Below are 22,065 nucleotides of genomic sequence, written 5' to 3'. Positions count from 1 at the left end.
GTAAAGTGCAAGAGAACACGGACTTCTGTTTCATTCATCACAATATCCTAGCAAGTAGGTGTATATCTGGCATATGATAGGTAGATTAATAAATATTTATGGAATGAATAAATATGCATACCCCTCTCTTAGCATTTAAACACTGCATTTACTTCTCTGGATTCCAAACTAGCCTTTGAGTTGCACTGACAGGAAATGAGTCTCCTTTTCCTCCATCCTTCATATCTAACATAGGGGCTGGCTCAGAGTAAGCGTGAGAAGGTTTGTGAAATAAAGGAAGAAGTAGGGATTAAGAAGAACCAGTCTGTCGTAATACACTTAGGGACATCCTGTAAATGATTGCTTAAGAAGTTGACATGTGCTTCTAAGAATGATGTGAATTCATTTTAACTAGTAAGTTATATAGCTGATGAGATGCAGCACTATCTGAATTGTTAGTGATTCTTTCTGAAAACCAATTTCTTTCAAATCAAGCTTTGGCATATTTAAAAGCCAAGAAGTAAGAGACTTCAGTCACTTTCTCTCTACCTTGACCTATCTTGCTGGCTCGGGCTATCTAGAGTACACTTCAATATATCTGCAAAGTCCGACAGACCAACAGCCAACTGAAGCTTGCAGACTCTTTCAGAAGGATGGATTTGGGCACTAAACAAAAACAGACTAACTGAACTGCAACCCCGGGCATTTCAGCACTTCTCTGTTTGAAAATTAACAAGCATTTCGCAACCGCTACCAGACGCGCTAATGATGACAAGCAATGAAACCCAACACAAAAGAGGTCACCAACAGCCATAGCAGAGCCGTCCCAATGGCAGTGCTGTGCCTTCTGTGTGCTCTGTACAGATGCATCCATTTTATTTTCTGAAACTCCACTTGGACAACTGCATAGAAGAGTAAGCTCCAGCCATACTTCTTACCGGCTAGCTAAGTAAAACGGAAAAATTATGATGTCAAGGATCGGAAACAGAAATCTCTTATTTTTCCCTACCACGTGCCATTAACTTGCTTTAAGAAGCTCTGTTGAGGCTAGATCTGGAAAAAAGTCTTGAGAGTGGCAAGAATTGTAATACTGTTTGCTCGTGGCCCCCATGCTTTCTGAATGTTACCCTCCACTGCCACTCTCACCAATGTCCTGGTGACTCAAGACCTATGATTTGCCCTCTGCTGTCCTAGGCCTACAACTTTTCATATCTTTAGCACCTGGCTGCTGTGTTTCTTTTTTTTAGCAAGATTCTGTTGAAACGTCTTCATCTTAAAGCCATTGGACTCTCAATGCCCACTAAGGTGAAAATTAAAAGGCAAAAGTCGTATTTCTAAGCAGTGTTTCAAGAATTGTTGATATCCTTGAGATTACTAGGCCAAAAAATTGTTCACTGATCAAAGAAGTACTTGGAAAACACTGAATACTATATCATTCACTTGGAAAGTCACAACACATGTTGGACTGCTTAAAGGAGTTAAAAAAACATGGAAAAACCAAAATCATTTTCACCTGGGGGTTAGTTAAATACATTCAAGAACAGTAATCAGCTGTTGAAAAAGGTGACACAGACCCCTACCTACTACTCTGAAATGTTTCCTAGACATGTTGTTGAATAAAAATCAAGTCAAACTTCTAACCATGAGTAACTTCCCATTAAAAACACAAATCCTATGTGTGTATGTGTTTTATATATAATACAATAAAATATATAAAAATTCCAAAAGGATGTATACCGAATTATTAAGACTGACAGCCTCTGGGGAATAGGATTGAGGGCATGAAGGAGACCTGCACTCTTACTATACATACACAGGTATTATTTGAATTATTTTATAGCCTCTTCATTGTTTTTATAATAAAAAAAGAAAAAAAATCAAATACTATATTAAAAAATATAAGTAAAGTCCAGCAGTAAATACCTCCGTTTAGCTTTAAGCGAGCATGTCTCAAACTCACGTGATTGATGAATCCCTGTTTTGTGGACCACTTGGAAACAACTTGTACGACAAATTTTGAAGCTACTGTGCTCAAGGCTCTCTCCACTCTCCACCAACATATGGGTTTTAACCTTCTATGGCCTTCTGCAAATGAGTGAAGGGTGTGGATCAGAGATGATCTGCTACAACCCCCCTCATTTTTAAAACGAAAGGATTAAGGCCATGGAAAGTAAAGGGCAAGACCAGCCCAAAGCCCTCAATCCTTATCTAATTCCCTCCACATCTTTCCTGTAGTCACCAGTGACCCATGGGCCCTGATCCTTGGATTTCATAATCTCCAGCACTCAAGGAAGTTGTCCGGACCCCTGAGGAAGCCATGGCCTCAATATTCTCCCTGCGGTTCCAGGCAGAGCAGAGTCCTAATCATCCCCTCCCCCATCCCCAATGGCCTGTCTTGCTGTACAGCTTTTAGGAGGAAATAGTCACTATGCGAAAGAAGGGATCCTGGAAGAAGCCGGTAGAAAACAGCAGGGATCTTGAGATAACTTGGTTTCCCTGGTGAAGTATAGGAGATACATGCAAACATGAACTTAGTCACTCAAAACAGCATGAGCTTGAGTTGGCAGAACTGGGTTTGAATCTGCTCTGTTGGTTCTGCCGTTTACTAGCTATTTAACATTGGTCAACTTCCTTAATTATGGTGAGCCTCGGTTTCCTCGTCTCTGAAATAAGGATATCAGTTCATATGTTGCACCTTACAGTGGACATTAACAGAGATGATGGCTATGGAAGTTGCTAGCATGGGGGCACAATATCTGGAGTTAGTCAAGAAACGTTAATTCTCATCTTTTCCCTCACACAGCCAACCGCTACCTCCTTTGATCTCGATAACACCAATCTCGGGCAATAGGCCAGGGGATGTGAATGCAACAGTATGTACACTTGAGAAACCGACTGGCTGGTGGAAGGCACGGCATGATTTGGGCACAACAGGTGTGACAGGTACAGTCACAGAGGTGAGTTCCAGTGCAGCATGCACCTGAGCACCAGGGTACCACTTTCAATCAGCGCCCATCATCCTGGGGGTCTGATGCCGGAGGTGTCTCTCTCCCCAGTGGCCTCAAGGGGATTTACCGCAACTTTGGCCCGACCCACAAATTCCTTACAAAGATTTCTGGAAAAAACTGCAGGGATCATAGCAGTTAAGCTGATCAAGCAAAGTACAAGCTGGGGAGGACCAAGAAGCAAACAAGAGGAGAGGTTACCACCATAGGCTCTCAAAACATAGTTCATTCAGTCCTTGTCTCCAGTGCTTCTGTGTGGGTGCCTCAGCTTTTTAATTACTGATGTGGTAACAACAGTACTTACCCCATAGGGTTGTTTTTTTTAAGATTAAACAAGATAATATTACCTTTAAAGCACTGAGCACAGTGTCAAAAGAAAAAATACTTAGTATTGTTATTAAAACTATTTGATCTGTAAGTGCTCAGGCTGAGAGGCAATATTATTGACATTTCAAAAGCACAAAAGATGTGGGCAGGACGGACAAAGTCATGTTTGTTCATCAAGCCTCGGAAGAGGAGACAGAACTACTCTTTGGAATCAAGTAAACTTGACATTGAGTCCTCAGTCTGGTCCTTACTAAAGTGGGACCTTGGGTGAGCTGCTGAACCTCAATTTTCTATGTGAAACTGGAGGATAATGTCAATCTTGTAGATTGACTGTCAGAAGAACAAATGCAGTAACATCTAAATAAACCTGGCACCCTGCCTGGCACAATAAATCCTGCCACCTTTCCTTCCTCACGCAAAGCTACCAAGCCAGTGAAGAGGATTAGCTGAACAATAGTATTTCAAAGTAGATTTCATGAACAGAGCATGCTCCATGGATTCAGAGAAGATAAAAAGTTAAAATGAGGACTTTGGGCCAGAGGACCTTAAAGGTTCCTCCCTCGTCCATGGACTGTGATTCTTCTATTTGCTGCCCATCTTATTTTTGTCACACGTTTTGGCTCTGCCACCTAATAAATGTGATCTTTAGCAAGTTGCTAGACTGGTTTCGTCTTCCGTAAAGTGTGGATAAAAATTATACCTACTTCTTAGGGCCACTGTTAGAAGTCAGTAAGATAAAGCACATAAAGAGTTTACACTTGGGGCTTCCCTGGTGGTGCAGTGGTTGAGAGTCCGCCTGCCGACGCAGGGGACGCGGGTTCGTGCCCCGGTCCGGGAACATCCCATATGCCGCGGAGCGGCTGGGCCCGTGAGCCATGGCCGCTGAGCCTGAGCGTCTGGAGCCTGTTCTCCAAAACGGGAGAGGCCTCAACAGTGAGAGGCCCGCGTACCGCAAAAAAAAAAAAAAAAAAAAAAAAGAGTTTACACTTGTCTGGGAGACAGTCACTACTCAATTAATGCCAACTATCTGTTGTCAGGGCCACTATAAAGATTAAAGAGGATGTCCACAGGAAGCACGGCATGCTGCTTGGCACATAGGTAGTATTAAAAATATTGTTATTATTATTACCTCTTCTATCACTATTGATTTTACATTATGAATGGCCACGGCCCAAGGAAACCAGTAATATATGCTGTCATCCCAGTAAAGACACATCAAAACAGAGACACCAAGAGATATTAGGATAATTAATCACAGGTCCGACTGGGAATAAAAACTTTCTGCAACAAACAGCCTTGTCCAGCCCAGACAGAGGATGGGCTCACCCACGGGGGCAGCAGCTGCTGGCTGCACTCTCTCCCCAGCCCTGGGGGACCACACACACAGAGACAGTATCCTGGTGTACAAGATTTTCAGCGGTTCATCTCACAAAATGGTAATGTAACAATGCCTTGGCCTGGAATGATATTTTTCTGCCGAAAGTTCAAAGCTATCCAGAGAGTATCTCATTAATCTTTGGATCCTACGGGGATTGGGATTGGTAGGCATCCTTATTATTACCTTATAAAGATGAGAACATACAGTTTAGAGAAATTAAATACCTTGTCTTTGCTTCAACAGTCTATCAGTGCCAAGAGAGGGTTGAAACCCAGGATGGGAGCAATACCTGAGGCCCAGTGCTCTAAGCCCGACCCTTGGAAACACCTTGAAGGAAGAATGAATAGGGTGTCTCCCACACAGTGTGGCCCCTTGCCCGTCCCTCCCAGACCGGAGTAGCTGCAAAGCTCACCTGTCGCTGAACTGAACCTCTTCTCCGTTCCGGGCCCAGCTGATGGTAGGCCTTGGGTTGCCTATGGCCTCGCAGTGCAGAAGCACACTCAGTGTCCCGCTGGCCAGGGCCACAGTCTGCCCGAGGTGGGTGACCACCTCGGAGGCTGAGAGCTGCTGGGCGGCTGAGATTTTGCGCAAGATGATGGGCTTCCGGTGCGGCCGGCGAGAGCTGCCCCCGCCCTCCCCAGTGGACGAGGTCCGGAGGGAGCTGCTGAAGCCAGACACGTGTTTATGAGGAGGGATGGCCACTGGGGGAATCCCCCGCTCGGACGGCTTGAGGAGCGCGTCCTGGTGCGCGTCCTGGCGGCTGCGGAAGATCTCCTGGGCCAGCTGGGCCACTAGGTGCTTGCTGTAGACGTCGCGGAGCTCCTCGGGTTGCTGGGAGAGGTTCCGGAGGATGTCGTCCAGGCGCTGCTGCTCGGCCACCATGGTGAAAGGCAGGTGCAGAAGGCCCTGCTCGGCGTTCTGGTCCTCTTCTGAGGATGTGTTCCTTTCTGTGGAGTCCTGGACCTCCCAGGAGGCGAGCAGCTCTCCTGGCCAGCCCCCCTGCTCCAGCAACCGAGAGACCAGATCATCATAGCGGCTCCCGGCATCAGCAGGGAGGCCCCGCTTCTCGGCCTTGCTGCCATTGGAGAAGATCCCGTTCTGGTGTTTGTGGGTCTGCAGGGCCTCCTTCGGGCGGGCCTTCCTCACCGCGAGGGCCTCTTCCTCGCTCCGCAGGCTCAAGGGCCGAGCCACCAGCTTCCGGTTGCCTCCAATGAGCTTAATCACAAACTGCTCCCGGGCCGGGCCGGCCGAGCAGGTGTAGATGCCCGCATCAGAGGGCTTGAGGCGGTGGATCTTCAGGTACCCAAATGGGGCCACGGTGACGTGGGCGGAGCTGATGAGGTGCTGGCCGTCTTTCTCCCAGGTGATGAGGGGCTTGCGGAAGCGCCGCGTGGGACAGCGTACCACCACTGCGGTCTTGGGGAGCAGGTAGGCGAATCCCCCCACGATGAAGTGCAGCTTCCTCTGCCGGCGGGTCTGGATGTATACCTTCCTGGCTGCCGCGATGTGAGGACTGTGCTTTGTGGATGGCCACCCGGGCCCTGGAATGAAAGCAATGAAAGGGAAGGCAGATGGATGGAGAAAGAGAAGCGGAGAGAGAGAAGCAGAGAGCAGAGAAAAGGGGCAGTGAGGTGCAGCGACAAGAGACAGTGAAAAGGAGAGCGCAAAGAGAAGAAAGACAGCGGGACAAAAGGGAGAAGAGGGAAAGAAAGCACTTCAGTTTGGTTTGGGCAGGGCCTTCATTTACCACCTTCTGTTTTACGGAAGTAAATGGCTACCAGCTGTGGACCATCAAGCTGCTGCCGCAATGAAACATGGGAGAGCTAATGAGGTGCAGTGGGGCAACCTGCTATCACGCTGCTGGGGTTTTCTACCCCTAGAAGCTGAGATGCAGGGTTCTAGATGGAGGGCGGTTCCAGGGGAAAGGCAGTTCCTCTCATTAAAAGGACTTAAAAAAGAAAGAAAGAAAGAAAGAAAAAGAAATCAGCATCATAAAAAGAGGCAGAGGACAAAGAGAAGGAGAATGGATCCCTTTTGGGTCCTGCAGAGCACCAGCGTCCCCGTATACATGGGGAGGAGATCCCAGAAGTGTTACACCTCTAGGGATTAATATTAAACAAATCTGTTTAGTTTAAAACACTGGAGTGGGTAACATCAGGCTTCATTAGTAACATGCTGACTCCAGCTTCCAGATCTCCATATGCCAGCAAGTGAACTTTGCCCTACCTCCTGCAAACTGTTTTTTCCAGCAGAGAAAAGCATCCTGCCTGGCCACGTATAATTAAGATTCCTTTCCCATCTCCAGCTGAGCTCACGAGCCTAATGCCCTCAGAGGGCTTTACTGCCTATCTGCCGCTGGTCTTGGGTTCAGGAAAAGCTACTGTTCTTGCCGTCTCCCCATCCCCAGAGCTCTGACATACTCACTTGCACAGGTGGCCAGCATACAGGGCCTGATGGATGAAGAGAACGGCAGGGGCGGGCACAGGGAGGAATTGACAGTAGCTGAGACACCTGTTTTCAGCACCTTCCGGCAAATGGCACTTCGCGTCTGGGTGCCCTCCCCGCAGCTCGTGGAACACTGGTGGGAAAAGAAGGGCCCAAAGCATGTAAATTCAGGTAACTAAAGGCTAATGGGTTTGTGTGGGCTCTGAAACTCACCAAAATAAGGAAGACGTTGCTTGGAAAAGCAATAGCAACTAAGAGAGATAGAGAAATATTAATTATGTAACAATGTGGGAAGACACATCCATACTGTAGGCATATTCTACTCGAAGATTTTCTAGTCTCAGGTCTCCTGTGGACCTTTCACCTGTTTTGACTTTTTTTTTCCTAACATCTTTATTGGAGTATAATTGCGTCACAATGCTGTGTTAGTTTCTGCTGTATAACGAAGTGAATCAGCTATATGTATACATATATACCTCTATCCCCTCCCACTTGCATATGCCACCCACTAGGTGGTCACAAAGCACCAGGCTGATCTCCCTCTGCTATGTGGCTGCTTCTCACTAGCTATCTATTTTACATTTGGTAGTGTATATATGTCAATACTACTCTCTCACTTTGTCCCAGCTTACCCTTCCCCCTCCCCGTGTCTTTAAGTCCATTTTCTACGTCTGCATCTTCATTCCTGTCTTGACCCTAGGTTCATATACATATTGTATATGCCCCTAGGAATATACAATATATTCCACTGTATAAGCAATAGCAAGATGTATCACATCTTCTTTATCCATTCATCTGTTGATGGACACTTAGGTTGCTTCCATGTCCTGGCTATTGTAAACAGTGCTTCAATGAACACTGTGGTACATGTCTCATTTTGAATTATGATTTTCTCAGGGTATATGCCCAGTAGTGGGATTGCTGGGGCATATGTTAGTTCTATTTTTAGTTTTTTAAGGAACCTCCATACTGTTCTCCATAGTGGCTGTATCAATTTACATTCCCACCAACAGTGCAAGAGGGTTCCCTTTTCTCCACACCCTCTCCAGCATTTATTGTTTGTAGATTTTTTCATGATGGCCATTCTGACCGGTGTGAGGTGATACCTCATTGTAGTTTTGATTTGCATTTCTCTAATGATTAGTGATGTTGAACATCCTTTCATATGTTTGTTGGCAATCTGTATATCTTCTTTGGAGAAATGACTATTTAGGACTTTGACCCATTTTTGGATTGGGTTGTTTTTTTGGTATCAAGCCGCATAAGCTGCTTGTATATTGTGGAGATTAATCCTTTGTCAGTTGTTTCATTTGCAAATATTTTCTCCCATTCTGAGGGTTGTCTTTTGGTCTTGTTTATGGTTTCCTTTGCTGTGCAAAAGCTTTTAAGTTTAGGTCTCATTTGCTTACTTTGTTTTTATTTCCATTTATCTAGGAGGTGGGTCAAAAAGGATCTTGCTGTGATTTATGTCAAAGAGTGCTCTATGTTTTCCTCTAAGAGTTTTATAGTGTCTAGCCTTACATTTAGGTCTTTAATCCATTTTGAGTTTATTTTTGTGTATGGTGTTAGGGAGTGTTCTAATTTCATTCTTTTACATGTAGCTGTCAGGTTTTCCCAGAACCACTTACTGAAGAGGCTGTCTTCTCTCCATTGTTTATTCTTGCTTCCTTTATCAAAGATAAGGTGACCGTATGTGCGTGGGTTTATCTCTGGGTTTTCTATCCTGTTCCATTGATCTATATCCTGTTTTTGTGCCAGTACCATACTGTCTTGATTACTGTAGCTTTGTAGTATAGTCTGAAGTCAGGGAGCCTGATTCCTCCAGCTCCATTTTTCATTCTCAAGATTGCTTTGGCTATTTGGGGTCTTTTGTGTTTCCATACAAATTGTGAAACTTTTTGTTCTAGTTCTGTGAAAAATGCCATTGGTAGTTTGATAGGGATGGCATTGAATCTGTAGATTGCTTTGGGTAGTACAGTCATTTTCACAATATTGATTCTTCCAATCCAAGAACATGGTATATCTCTCTGTTTGTATTGTCTTTAATTTCTTTCATCAGTGTCTTATACTTTTCTGCATACAGGTCTTTTGTCTCCTTAGGTAGGTTTATTCCTAGGTATTTTATTCTTTCTGTTGCAATGGTAAATGGGAGTGTTTCCTTAATTTCACATTCAGATTTTTCATCGCTAGTGTATAGGAATGCAAGAGATTTTTGTGCATTAATTTTGTATCCTGCTACTTTACCAAATTCATTGATTAACTCTAGCAGTTTTCTGGTAGCATCTTTAGGATTCTCTATGTATAGTATCATGTCCTCTGCAAACAGTGACAGTTTTACTTCTTCTTTTCCGATTTGGATTCCCTTTATTTCTTTTTCTTCTCTGATTGCTGTGGCTAAATCTCCCAAAACTGTGTTGAATAACAGTGTTGAGAGTGGGCAACCTTGTCTTGTTCCTGATGTTAGAGGAAGAGGTTTCAGTTTTTCACCATTGAGAACAATGTTGGCTGTGAGTTTGTCATATATTGCCCTTTATTATGTTGAGGTAGCTTCCCTCTATGCCTACTTTCTGGAGAGTTTTTATCATAAATGGGTTTTGAATTTTGTGGAAAGCTCTTTCTGAATCTATTGAGATTATCATATGGTTTTTATCCTTCAATATATTAATATGGTGTATCACATTGATTGATTTGCATATACTGAAGAATCCTTGCATTCCTGGGATAAACCCCACTTGATCATGGTGTATGATTCTTTTAATGTGCTGTTGGATTGTTTGCTAGTATTTTGTTGAGGATTTTTGCATCTATGTTCATCAGTGATACTGGCATGTAGTACTTTCTTTGTGACATCTTTGTCTGGTTTTGGTATCAGGTTGATGGTGGCCTCATAGAATGAGTTTGGGAGTGTTCCTCCCTCTGCTACATTCTGGAAGAGTTTGAGAAGGATAGGTGTTAGCTCTTCTCTACATGTTTGATAGAATTCGCCTGTGAAGCCATCTGGTCCTAGGGTCTTGTTTGTTGGAAGATTTTTAATCACAGTTTCAATTTCAGTGCTTGTGATTGGTCTGTTTATATTTTCTATTTCTTTCTGGTTCAGTCTCGGAAGGTTGTGCTTCTCTATGATTTGTCCATTTTTTCCAGGTTGTCCATTTTATTGGCATATTGCTGCTTGTAGTAATGTCTCATGATCCTTTGTATTTCTGCAGTGTCAGTTGTTACTTCTCCTTTTTCATTTCTAATTCTGTTGATTTCTGTCTTCTCCCTTTTGTTTTTTTCTTGATGAGTCTGGCTAATGGTTTATCAATTTTGTTTATCTTCTCAAAGAACTTGCTTTTAGTTTTACTGATATTTGCTACTGTTTCCTTCATTTCTTTTTCATTTCTTTCTGATCTGATCTTTATGATTTCTTTCCTTCTGCTAACTTTGGGGTGTTTTTGTTCTTCTTTCTCTAATCGCTTTAGGTGTAAGGTTAGGTTGTTTATTTGAGATTCTTCTTGTTTCTTGAGGTAGGATTGTATAGCTATAAACTTCCCTCTTAGAACTGCTTTTGCTGCATTCCATTGGTTTTGGGTCGTCATGTTTTCATTGTCATTTGTTTCTATGTACTTTTTGATTTCCTCCGATTTCTTCAGTGATCTCTTGGTTACTTAGTAGCATATTGTTTAGCTACCATGTGTTTGTATTTTTTATAGTTTTTTTCCCTGTGATTGATATCTAGTCTCAGCATTCTGGTCAGAAAAGATACTTGATATGATTTCAATTTTCTTAAATTTACTGAGGCTTGATTTGTGAACCAAGATATGATCTATCCTGGAGAATGTTCCATGTGCACTTGAGAAGAAAGTGTATTCTGTTGTTTTTGGATGGAATGTCCTATAAATATCAATTAAGTCCATCTTGTTTAATGTGTGATTTAAAGCTGTGTTTCCTTATTTTTTTTCATTTTGGATGATCTCTCCATTGGTGAAAGTGGGGTGTTAAAGTCCCCTAATATGATTGTGTTACTGTCGATTTTCCCTTTTATGGCTGTTAGCATTTGCCTTATGTATTGAGGTCCTCCTTTCTTGGGTGCATACATATTTACAATTGTTCTATGTTCTTCTTGGATTGATCCCTTGATCACTGTCATGTCCTTCCTTGTCTCTTGTAATAGTCTTTATTTTAAAGTCTATCTTGTCTGATATGAGAATTGCTACTCCAGCTTTCTTTTGCTTTCCATCTGCATGGAATATCTTTTTCCATCCCCTTACTTTCAGTCTGTATGTGTCTCTAGGTCTGAAGTGGGTCTCTTGTAGACAGCATATATACGGGTGCTGTTTTTGTATCCATTCAGCCAGTCTGTGTCTTTTGGATGGAGCATTTAATCCATTTACATTTAAGGTAGTTATTGATACGTATGTTCCTATTACCATTTTCTTAATTGTTTTGGGTTTGTTTTTGTAGGTTTTTTCCTTCTCTTGTGTTTCCTGCCTAGAGAAGTTCCTTTAGCATTTGTTGTAAAGCTGGTTTGGTGGTCTGAATTACCTTAACTTGTGCTTGTTTGTGAAGGTTTTAATTTCTCTCTTGAATCTGTATGAGATCCTCGCTGGGTAGAATAATCTTGGTTGCAGGTTTTTCCCTTTCATCACTCTAAATACGTCCTGCCACTCCCTTCTGGTTTGTAGAGTTTCTGCTGAAAGATCAGATGTTAACCTTATGGGGATTCCCTTGTATGTTATTTGTTGCTTTTCCCTTGCTGCTTTTAATATTTTTTCTTTGTATTCAATTTTTGATAGTTTGACTAATGTGTGTCTTGGAGTGTTTCTCCTTAGATTTATCTTGTATGGGACTCTCTGTGCTTCCTGGACTTGATTGGCTATTTCCTTTCCCATGTTAGGGAAGTTTTCAACTATAATCTCTTCAAATATTTTCTCAGACGATTTCTTTTTCTCTTCCTCTTCTGGGACCCCTTTAATTTGAATGTTGGTGCATTTAATGTCCCAGAGGTCTCTGAGACTGTCCTCAATTTTCATTCTTTTTTCTTTTTTCTGCTCTGCAGTAGGTAGTTCCACTATTTTATCATCCAGGTTACTTATCCGTTCTTCTGCCTCAGTTATTACGCTATTGATTCCTTCTAGAGAATTTTTAATTTCATTTATTGTGTTGTTCATCATTGTTTGTTTGCTCTTTAGTTCTTCTAGGTCCTTGTTAAACGTTTCTTGTATTTTCTCCATTCTACTTTCAAGATTTTGGATCATCTTTACTATCATTACTCTGAATTGTTTTTCAGGTAGACTGCCTATTTCCTCTTCATTTGTTTCGTCTCGTGGGTTTTTACCTTGCTCCTTCATCTGCTTATTTCTCTGTCTTCTCATTTTGTTTAACTCACTGTATTTGGGGTCTGCTATTCACAGGCTGCATGTTCGTATTTCGTGTTGTTTTTGGTGTCTGCTTCCAGTGGGTGAGGTTGGTTCAGTGGGTTGTGTAGGCTTCCTGGTGGAGGGGACTGGTGCCTGTGTTCTGGTGAATGAGGCTGGATCTTGTCCTTCTGTTGGGCAGGGCCACGTCTGGTGGTGTGTTTTGGAGTGTCTGTGAACGTAGTATGATTTTAGGCAGCCCCTCTGCTAATGGGTGGGATTGTGTTCCTGTCTTGCTAGTTGTTTGGCATGGGGTGTCCAGCACTGAAGCTTGCTGGCCATTGGGTGGAGCTGGGTCTTAGCGTTGAGACAGAGATCTCTGGGAGAGCTCTCACCAATTGCTATTACGTGGGTCTGGGAGGTCTCTGGTGGTCCAATGTCCTGAACTCTGCTCTCGCACCTTGGAGGCTCAGCCATGACATCAGGCCAGAGCACCAAGACCCTGTCAGCCACATGGCTCTAACATGTTGACCTCCAAATGGCAAAATCCTTTCTTTGTTTGAATAAAGGTGGCCTTCGAGGTCCAGGTTTTAGGGAACTGGCCCAGGGTGGCCATCCCTGGTTTCACATCAACATGATCTCAGGCAGAAACCTCCTTGTTTTTCCATTTTGTCTTTAAGTTACTCATTGAAAAAACTGGCCCGTGGTCCCAAGGACGGTCGCAGCTTCGGCTGGTGGGGGCCCTCCCTCCCACTGGGCTCCCTGTTTTTACTTTTGTAGCCTGGGATTTAGAGTTAGAGAGTCACAGAGTCCAACTCAGTATTTCACTAGTTGGCAAGTCACTTAAACTCTCTGAGTCTGTTACCACTTCTTATACTTATTTTGCAAGGCTGGGAATTAAATGAGATAATATATTTTAAAATTTCACACATAGAAATGAAATTCAGTTAATGCTAATTCCTATCTCCTTCCTTTACAAATAAATTATAATACTTTAATGTCAAGTATCAGATAATTCTTATGCATTTACTTTGTTTGAGGTGGGGCGCTAAATGCTATGGGACAAAATGTGCAAGATGGTTCCTAACCTCAAGGGGATGTCATCAAATAATGGGAAGAAATCCAAATGCGTTGTTAAAATGAAATAGTATATTAGGGAACATAGAAATCAAAACCCCAATGAAATACCACTTTACATTCACTAAAATTCCCATAATCAAAAAGATGGACAACAATAAGTATTATTATTATAAGTGAGGATGTAGAAAAATTAGAGCCTTCCTGTATTGCTGGTGGGGATGTAAAATAGCACAGCCCTTTTAGAAAGCAAGTTTGATATTTTTTTAAAAAGTTAAGCATACATTTATCATATGACCCAGCAATTTCAGTCCTAGGTGTCTTACCCAATAGAAATGAAAACATACGTCCATATAAAGACTTGTATGCTAAGGTTCATAGCAACATGATTCTTAATAGGCAAAAGTGGAAACAACTCAAATATCCCTCAGTTGGTGAATGGATAAATGAAATGTGGTATATCTGTATCATGGAATATTTTATTCCACCCTAAAAAGGAATGTTCTGATAATGTGCTACAAGATGGATAAACATTGAAGACATTATGCTAAGTTGAATTTTAGAGTATATAAATTATACTTCAATAAAGCTGTTTAAAGAATTATATAGTAATAAAAGAATTTAGTAAAAATATAAAACTAAAAGTCAAGTGAAGTATGAAAATATTAATGCTAACAATTGGTGAATGCTTATGGTATACTAGTGATTTCCTGGTCTAATCTGGAAGATCGTTGGAGTCTGGATGGGTATAGAGAGCCGGGGATAAGCATGGGAGGCAGGGAAATAACCAGAATCAAGGTAGAAGAGTTCAGTGCACAAGGCCAAGGCAGGCCTGGGGGCAGACCTAAACCAGTCTGACTGAACAGAGGGGCCAAGTGGAGAGTGTCAGGAGCTCAAGAGGTGGTTTGGGGCCAGATGTTGGAGACTTTTAATTTTCAGACAGAAGGTTTGGACTTGGTCCATAAGGCAATGAGGAGCCATTAAAGGGAAGAGTGAAATGATGAAAGAGGTATTTTGAGAAGGTAAATCTGGCAACAGTGTCTGGGAGGGATGGGAGTAGGAGATGAATGGCAGACAGGGATGTCAGTTAAGAAGGCTGCCACGGTAGTCCAGGCTTGAGATGATAACGGCCTGAACTAGGGTCATGGCAGCATGCCACGTTAACTTGAAAACTGACAGTAGAAGCCAAAAAATATTATCTCATGTATCTAAGTTTTATATGCTAGCCCATGGAAATGAACTATTCTATGCAAGGCACTGTGATATCCACCACCCTGAAAGACATTTAAGACGCAAAAAACGGGGATGAGAATCAAGCCCGTTGCTTTTGTTCCCTGATGATCGTGGATTCCAAATTCCACCTATCCCTTATTTTATTGTAAATGACAGCACCGAATCCAGGGATCAGGTGGGATGGGGGTAAAGAGCCTGGAAATTTTAAAAGCCTGGTCATTTTAGTGCTGCCAAGTAGAAAAATGGAAAAATGGACTGTGTGTCAGAAGACGAGTTTAGGATTTTGGTCAAGTCTAGTTCTTTCTCTAAAATTCTCAATTTCTAAACTTCTCTAAATTTCCACATCTCTAAAACAGGGAAACTATATTCGAGCAGGGATTTTCAAACTGTGTTCTTTAACTATGTTGAACAAGTGATTTAGGGGCTTCTCAGGTGGTCTGGAGACCCAACCACTTGGAGATCCGGGACCCCTACCCAACCTACCCCCTACTTCAACCAAAACAGCTCTGATTTGTTCTGTTTTAGATTTCTGGCTTCACAATAACATTTCAATGGAAAAAAGGGTCTTGTGGCTTTAATGTTTAAAAGAACAACTAGGTTATAGGATCTCCTAAGTTCCTTCTAGCTCGAAAATTGAGTTTAATTTCTCTTATATTTTTGTGAGGGAGGAATTTCCGTAAAAATATGACTTAAAAATAATGAATAGCCAACTCTTTCAAGAGATGCAAGTGTTTCTTTTAAAGAAAAGAAGTAAGGTCTTTTGAGAGGCCTTTCCTCGGAATAGGATCTGAAAGTAATTTTATTTGAAGGGTTTAAAACGTTGGCTTAATTCTGTCTCTGAGGGATTCTGTGCAGTAACCATGAGATTGCGCCCAGATAGTTGAGGATGAAAAACACCCATAGATCATCCAGGTTTTCCTTTCTCCAAGGGGAGTCCTGTGGGAGTGTGTGGAATGCACGTCTCATCCCAGACAGAAGGGCCAAGGGAAGGGTTGTTAGGATGATAGGGGCAACTGGAAACCCTGTGAACATCCCCAGGAGCACTTTCGTATGGCATCAGCTTGAGTTTAACACCGGTGAATCGGGGCTAAAATCCCACCATTCCCAGCCCCTTCTCAATGTTTGGAATTTCCATTCATCAGCCCAGATAATGCAGAACCTAGTAACATTCCCTGGATAAGGGCTAACTCTACCTAGTTCCCCAAATGTAACTTCCACCTCCTAGGAAGACCAGCAAAGCTTGTGGGAGGCCTTGGTCATGATCCTGGATCCAGCCAGTCAAGTGCTTTCTTTTATTTCCTCTCCTTTTCCCGACAATGAGGAGGGATGGAAGAAAATCATAACAATAGTTAAGGGTTAACTTTTACTAGACACAAAGTACTTCATGTGCATAATTTAATTTTTAAGCGTCCCAATAACCATGTTAGTGAACACTATTATCATCTCCAATATTTAGCTAAGCAAACTAAGGCCTAGAAGGGTTAAGTAACTAGCCCAGGTTATATAGCTAGTAAGTGGCAGAGTCAGGATTCGAACCTAAGTTTGCCTGTCTTTGAGTCTGAACTCTTTACTACACGTGATACTGTTCTAAAGGTCTCCTTTACGTAATGGGACCCATGGGATTGCAATGCAGCAGTCTCCTTTCCTTAGTGCCTAATCACAGGGTCCCTCCTTCAGATTTCCTCTGTGTTCCATATGCTCAGAGGCCACAAACTCCGGGAAGTTGGGAGGACAATTCTCATACACACAAGTCCCTTTCTCAGCATCCCACTCATGGAAGACTATCACCGACAGACTTAGAAGAGCAGTGGCTTTTACACTACGCCCCTGGGAGGAAGTCTTCATCTAGAGTCACTTACTTGGCAAATACATCAGTGCCCTCGTCTGCACTGCTAGTTTTGTTAAGGATTTTTCATATATGATACCACACCCCAAATCAACAATCCATGGAAAAATTGTCACTGACATGTTCACACATGCACATACAGATATGCTCATTCCACACATTTAATCTTTTATCCTTCCGAAACAAAATTATTTCTAAAAGATGAAATAACAATCATTGCCCCTTCTGTTCTCAGCCATTTGCAGGGAGCTACCATCAGAAGGCAATTTTACTGCCAAATTACAAAATCTATGGTGTGTCAGTTACCTCTCAATTTCAGTGCCCTTTGCAGGTACCGTCTGATGGACCTCTACACGGGCTGACAAAACACAGGGCAAGAATTCTCAGAATGTAGGTTGAAAGACATGGCATCTTAATTTTCAGAGGCAGCTTTCCCCTCTGTGATGTATTTTAACCAGCAGCAGCTCTGTCCTGCGAGTCGGACAGACTGCAAAGGAGGCAGTGAGATCACCAAGGCCAGTTCGGATGCTTCTATGCAAGGAAGGAGAGGGGCTCGACTCTGCCTGGGAGATGTTCACTTCAGGCCTCGTCCTTCTGTTCTTGGCTGTATCTGCTTGCCAGGGGGATTTCTCTATGAAAGACACATAGGCCCATGAAGCTGGGGGAGTTGCAGGCAAGTCAAAGAAGGAGGAGAGGCTGAAAACAAGTTGCAGCTGGGTATCCATGAATTAGTTCGTGCTAGTGTTCAAGTAGGAATGATTTAGAGAAGTCGGTTAGTTGGGGATCTATCCCTAACTTACGAGGCAAGTCAGGAATGGCAATGCCGATGCAGCCATCTCCCCAGATGCAGGGCGACGGGGGAAATCAACTGCTCTGGCTGGGAAGCTGTTGATGTTCCGGAGCCAGAAAACTGACAGGAAAGAGGCAGGATTTCCTTGGCCTTCTTTTCCTAATAAATCATGTGCCTCATTCTCCAGTAACTTGGAAGAGAAAAACTAGAGAGGCTTTGCCTTTCCTGAGGAGAGACTAGAAACATCTGGGAGTAGGAGAGGCAGGGGGGGTCAAGGAGGCGGGAGCGAAGGTAGCGGAAGAACCCGGTGTTCTGAGTAGAATCCCGGGCCCGAACAGTACGAATGAATGAGGCCTGGTTTTGTTCCGCGAAGGGCCCGTTTATAATTCCCTGCTTCTGACTGTTGAGTGAGGGCTGGCTGCTTAACGCGCATCCCTGCAGCCTAGTTAAAATCTAGTTACACGATATGGTATATCAGCGCTTACAGAAACTCTGTTCCATGCAGAACTGATTCACTTTGCTGCACACCTGAAACTAACACAAAAGTGTAAATCAACTATGCTCCAATAAAAATTAAGAAAACAAAACTCTGTTCCACAGTGTTAGGAGGATTATTTTGTTCTCCTCTCGCCTTCTGTATCTATAAGCTTGGGTGCCTTCTCCTCCTTCTGCCTCTTTTGTTATCTCCTTCTGAGAAGCATACCTACCTCTGTCCAGTCAGACAGCAGCCACTCGCTGGGACAGTCATCTTTCTTGCAGGCTTGCTGGGAGGCCAGTTTGGGGGCCGAACAGAAGGTCTCTGGAAGCTCCAAGAAGCTGCCATCAGCCATGCGCTGTTTGCAAAGAACCTCGCGCTTCTGGTTGCCCCCTCCGCAGGTCCTGGAACACTGGAGAAGGAAGAGAAAGCAGACCCTGCATAGGACAGTATCACATTTGACTGCTAATTCTTACCTTAGCCTTGGTTTGACTCAAGAGCGAAAAAAGAACAACAACAACAAAAAAAAATAGAAAAGGAAGAATACCCAGGAACCAGCCCAAAGGATTTTGCTTCCTCTCCTTGAAATGAATTTTGTAGCAAGTTCTACACCCTCTGCTCTTAATCTCAAATATGTAGCTAGAGCACCCAGGAATTTCACGGGCCTTTAAATCTTAGAAAGTTGGTTCTACCTAGGGGCAGGACAGGAATAAAGATGCAGATGTAGAGAACAGATTTGAGGACACAGAGAGGGGGAAGGGTAAGCTGGGACGAAGTGAGAGAGTGGCATGGACATATATACACTACCAAATGTAAAATAGCTAGCTAGTGGGAAGCAGCCGCATAGCACAGGGAGATCAGCTCGGTGCTTTGTGACCACCTAGAGGGGTGGGATAGGGAGAGTGGGAGGGAGACGCAAGAGGGAGGAGCTATGGGGATATATGTATACGTATAGCTGATTCACTTCGTTGTGGAGCAGAAACTAACACACCATTGTAGAGCAATTGTACTCCAATAAAGATGTTAAAAAAAAAAAGTTGGTTCTAAACTATGATTTGCAGTCACCCAAGACAACTGGTTTAAAAGGTTATATAATAGAGGGCTAAACATATTTATGACCCAGTGAAAATAATCTGTGCTGCTTCCAGAATGAGCAAGAGGGAGCTGCTGCCACCAGTGTAGATCTGGAGGAATTAACCTGCAGAGAAGGCAGCACTTCCTCTCTCTCTAAGTGTAAACATCCACTCTACCCTATTGGAGGGGCGGTAGATTTGAGGCTTGGTTTTCCGAAGGACTCCCTGGAACACGTTTCTTGTAGGACTGGTGTTTTTTTAGGGCGGTGGGAGCAAGACCCATGGAAATTTGGGATACAAGAAAAATCACCTCATGTTAGTGGTTTTCAGCAGGACCCCAATCAAACACACCATTTACAAGTAATTTAATAGTTATCATCCAGTTGCCCGAGGCGGGGCAGGAGGCTGTCATTCCAGGACTCTGTTCCTCCCTTGCGGTAGGCAAAGTAGCCCTCCGTTTTTAGCTGGGCACAAGACCTTTTGGCATACAGACTATATTTGCTGACCTCCCTTGAAGGTGCCGCGTGACTAAGTGCTGGGCAAAAGGATATACGTAGAATGTTGTGTGCAACTTCAAGGAAAAACCCACAAAAAGAAAATGTGGCATTTTCCCCTTCCCGCCTCGTCCTTGCTGGCTGGAATTTGAACACGATGTCTAAAATTTAACCTTCCGCCTTGGATGGCGACAGGCAAAAGGAGGGAAGCAGCCTATCTTCCTGGGGGTGAAGCCAACATACCGGCCCTGGATGGCCTGTGTGTGTCTAAGAGGAAAACACTTCTCTCTCTTATCTAAGCCACTATGCCTTTGGGTGTCCTGTCATTTTTAGTCCATCTAACTCTAGCTAGAAAGACAAATACTGTATGAAATCACTTACATGTGGAATCTAAAAATTACAACAAACTAGTGAATGTAACAAAAAAGAAGCGGAATCACAGATACAGGGAACAAACTAGTGGTTACCAGTTGAGGGGGGGAGGGGCAATATATGGGTGAGGAAGTGGGAGATACAAACTACTGGATGTAAGATGGGCTCAGGATGTATTATACAACAAAGGGAATATAGCCAATATTTTGTGATGACTAAATGGAAAGTAACCTTTAAAAACTGTATAAAAAATTTTTTAAAAAATGAAAAAAGGAGGCATAGGCACAAATGCTAAGAAAGAGGGAAAAGAAAAAAAAAATCTAACCCTAGCTAATCTACCAACCATGACTACTCTGTTCTGCGGGTGGAGGGATTTTATTTTAAAACTCTAAGGAGTGCTCTGCTTTCTTCAAGAATAGTCCCTTTTCTTGAATCTGCTGCCCTTGTGCTTGCTGAGAAATTAGGCCTGGGTATACAAAGGCTGAGCGTTTGTGCTGTAGGAGCTTCTCGTGCTGCAGCAGTGGGCTCTCCGAACTCATGGGGGTCTGTGATCAGTTGGCTGGAGTCAGAACTGCAAGGGGGATGGGTACCCAGAGTCAAGGTGAGGATGGTGGTACAGTGCTCCTGAGGAGAGTCAGAACGCTGCTGTGGCCCAGCTGTCACCCTCTTATTCGGTGGTCCCAATCCTGATGCACTTGATTTATTTCTAAAAATTTATTTAATTAATTATTTTTGGCTGTTGTTGGGTCTTCGTTACTGCGCGCGGGCTTTCTCTAGTTGCGGAGAGCGGGGGCTACTCTTTGTTGCGATGGGCGGGCTTCTCACTGCAGTGGCTTCTCGTTGCAGAGCACGGACTCTAGGCACGCGGGCTTCAGTAGTTGTGGCTCGCGGGCTCTAGAGCGCAGACTCAGTAGTTGTGGCGCATGGGCTTAGTTGTTCCGCGGCAAGTGGGATCCTCCCGGACCAGGGCTTGAACCCGTGTCCTCTGCATTGGCAGGTGGATTCTTAACCACTGTGCCACGAGGGAAGCCCCTGCTGCACTTTAAAACCACCTGGGAGCTTTTGAAAAGTCCTGAGTCCTGGGCCCCATCTCAGATCCATTAAACTCTGGGATATATGTCCCAGACATTAATTTTTTAAATTAAAAAACATTCTTTTTTTAAACCTCCCAGGTAATTCTATGCAACCAGGATTGAGAACCATCTCTCCAAATGAATGCCCCTCCATCATTTCCAATGGGAGTAAAATAAACATGGAGGGGAAAACCTGGGACCCAGAGCAGCCTCTGTTAGAGCCAGTGGTTACGTGGAGTATCTTATAAGGTGTATGGGTGTCCATCCAATTTGAATAAATGCTCCCAATATAAACAGGTAGGTGAATAGGAACAGCGTTCAGATTTAAGCATCTTACTGAATGTGGCAATAAGGTAAAATGCAGGTTAATTTTTTTCTCTCTTTCAACTTAAGGAGCGGATGAAAATAATTGGTTTTATTTTAAGGGTGACATTGTAATGTGCTATAGAGTGTGACCACTCACTTAAAATAACAGAGCTGAGGGCTTCCCTGGTGGCGCAGTGGTTGAGAGTCCGCCTGCCGACGCAGGGGACACGGGTTCGTGCTCCGGTCCGGGAAGATCCCACGTGCCGCGGGGCAGCTGGGCCCGTGAGCCATGGCCGCTGAGCCTGCGCGTCCGGAGCCTGTGCTCCGCAGCGGAAGAGGCCGCAACAGTGAGAGGCCCGCATACTGCAAAAAAATAAATAAAATTAAAAAATAACAGAGCTGAGTTGTCACTTTGCAGATAGGACCTGATTTAAGGGACAGACCCTCAGATGATTCCCCCCTAACACTATATGGAATTCTGTGCCAACTGTATGACAAAACAGCTGCAAGAAAGGTTAAAAAAAATCAGCTTGTTATTTTGAAGTTTGACCTACACAGAAAACTTGCAGGAAACTCTCAACACCCAAAGATAAAGTAAGACTCCTGAGAATGTCCTTCAGAGCCCTCACAGTCTGACCTGCATTGAGCTTCTCAGCCACGTTCCTTGCCGGCCTGCTGTGGGCTGGTGCTTTAGCTGCAGTGGACAATCTGCCCTTCCCTGGGCCCACAGATGCCTCCTCTGCTCAGGCCTTTGATCACGTTGTTCACTCTGGGAGCAATGCCCTTCACCTCTCTGTCCATCCAGAAACTTCCAAGACATCCTTGAAGGCCCAGCTCACCGGCCACTTCTTCAGGA

The 22,065-nt window shown here is 43.6% G+C and overlaps 1 protein-coding gene across 3 annotated transcripts in view; it reads right to left on the bottom strand.

The window, feature by feature from the left end:
- Positions 1 to 22,065, bottom strand: part of ADAMTSL1 (ADAMTS like 1) — a 470,685-nt gene that overhangs the window by 165,572 nt on the left and 283,048 nt on the right. For all 3 annotated transcript variants that reach the window (XM_067744472.1, XM_067744473.1, XM_067744474.1), the window contains 3 exons: positions 18,124 to 18,303; positions 7,114 to 7,267; positions 5,102 to 6,230 (listed from right to left, as the gene is read on the bottom strand). In XM_067744472.1, the coding sequence (XP_067600573.1) occupies positions 5,102 to 6,230; positions 7,114 to 7,267; positions 18,124 to 18,303 (1,463 nt within the window). The remainder of the gene's footprint in view (positions 1 to 5,101; positions 6,231 to 7,113; positions 7,268 to 18,123; positions 18,304 to 22,065) is intronic.

Source organism: Pseudorca crassidens, chromosome 7, assembly GCF_039906515.1.
Source record: "Pseudorca crassidens isolate mPseCra1 chromosome 7, mPseCra1.hap1, whole genome shotgun sequence".
NCBI classification, from domain to species: Eukaryota; Metazoa; Chordata; class Mammalia; order Artiodactyla; family Delphinidae; genus Pseudorca; species Pseudorca crassidens.
The sequence above is the reverse complement of the archived record's forward strand: the minus strand, read 5'-3'. Positions and strand labels throughout refer to the sequence as shown.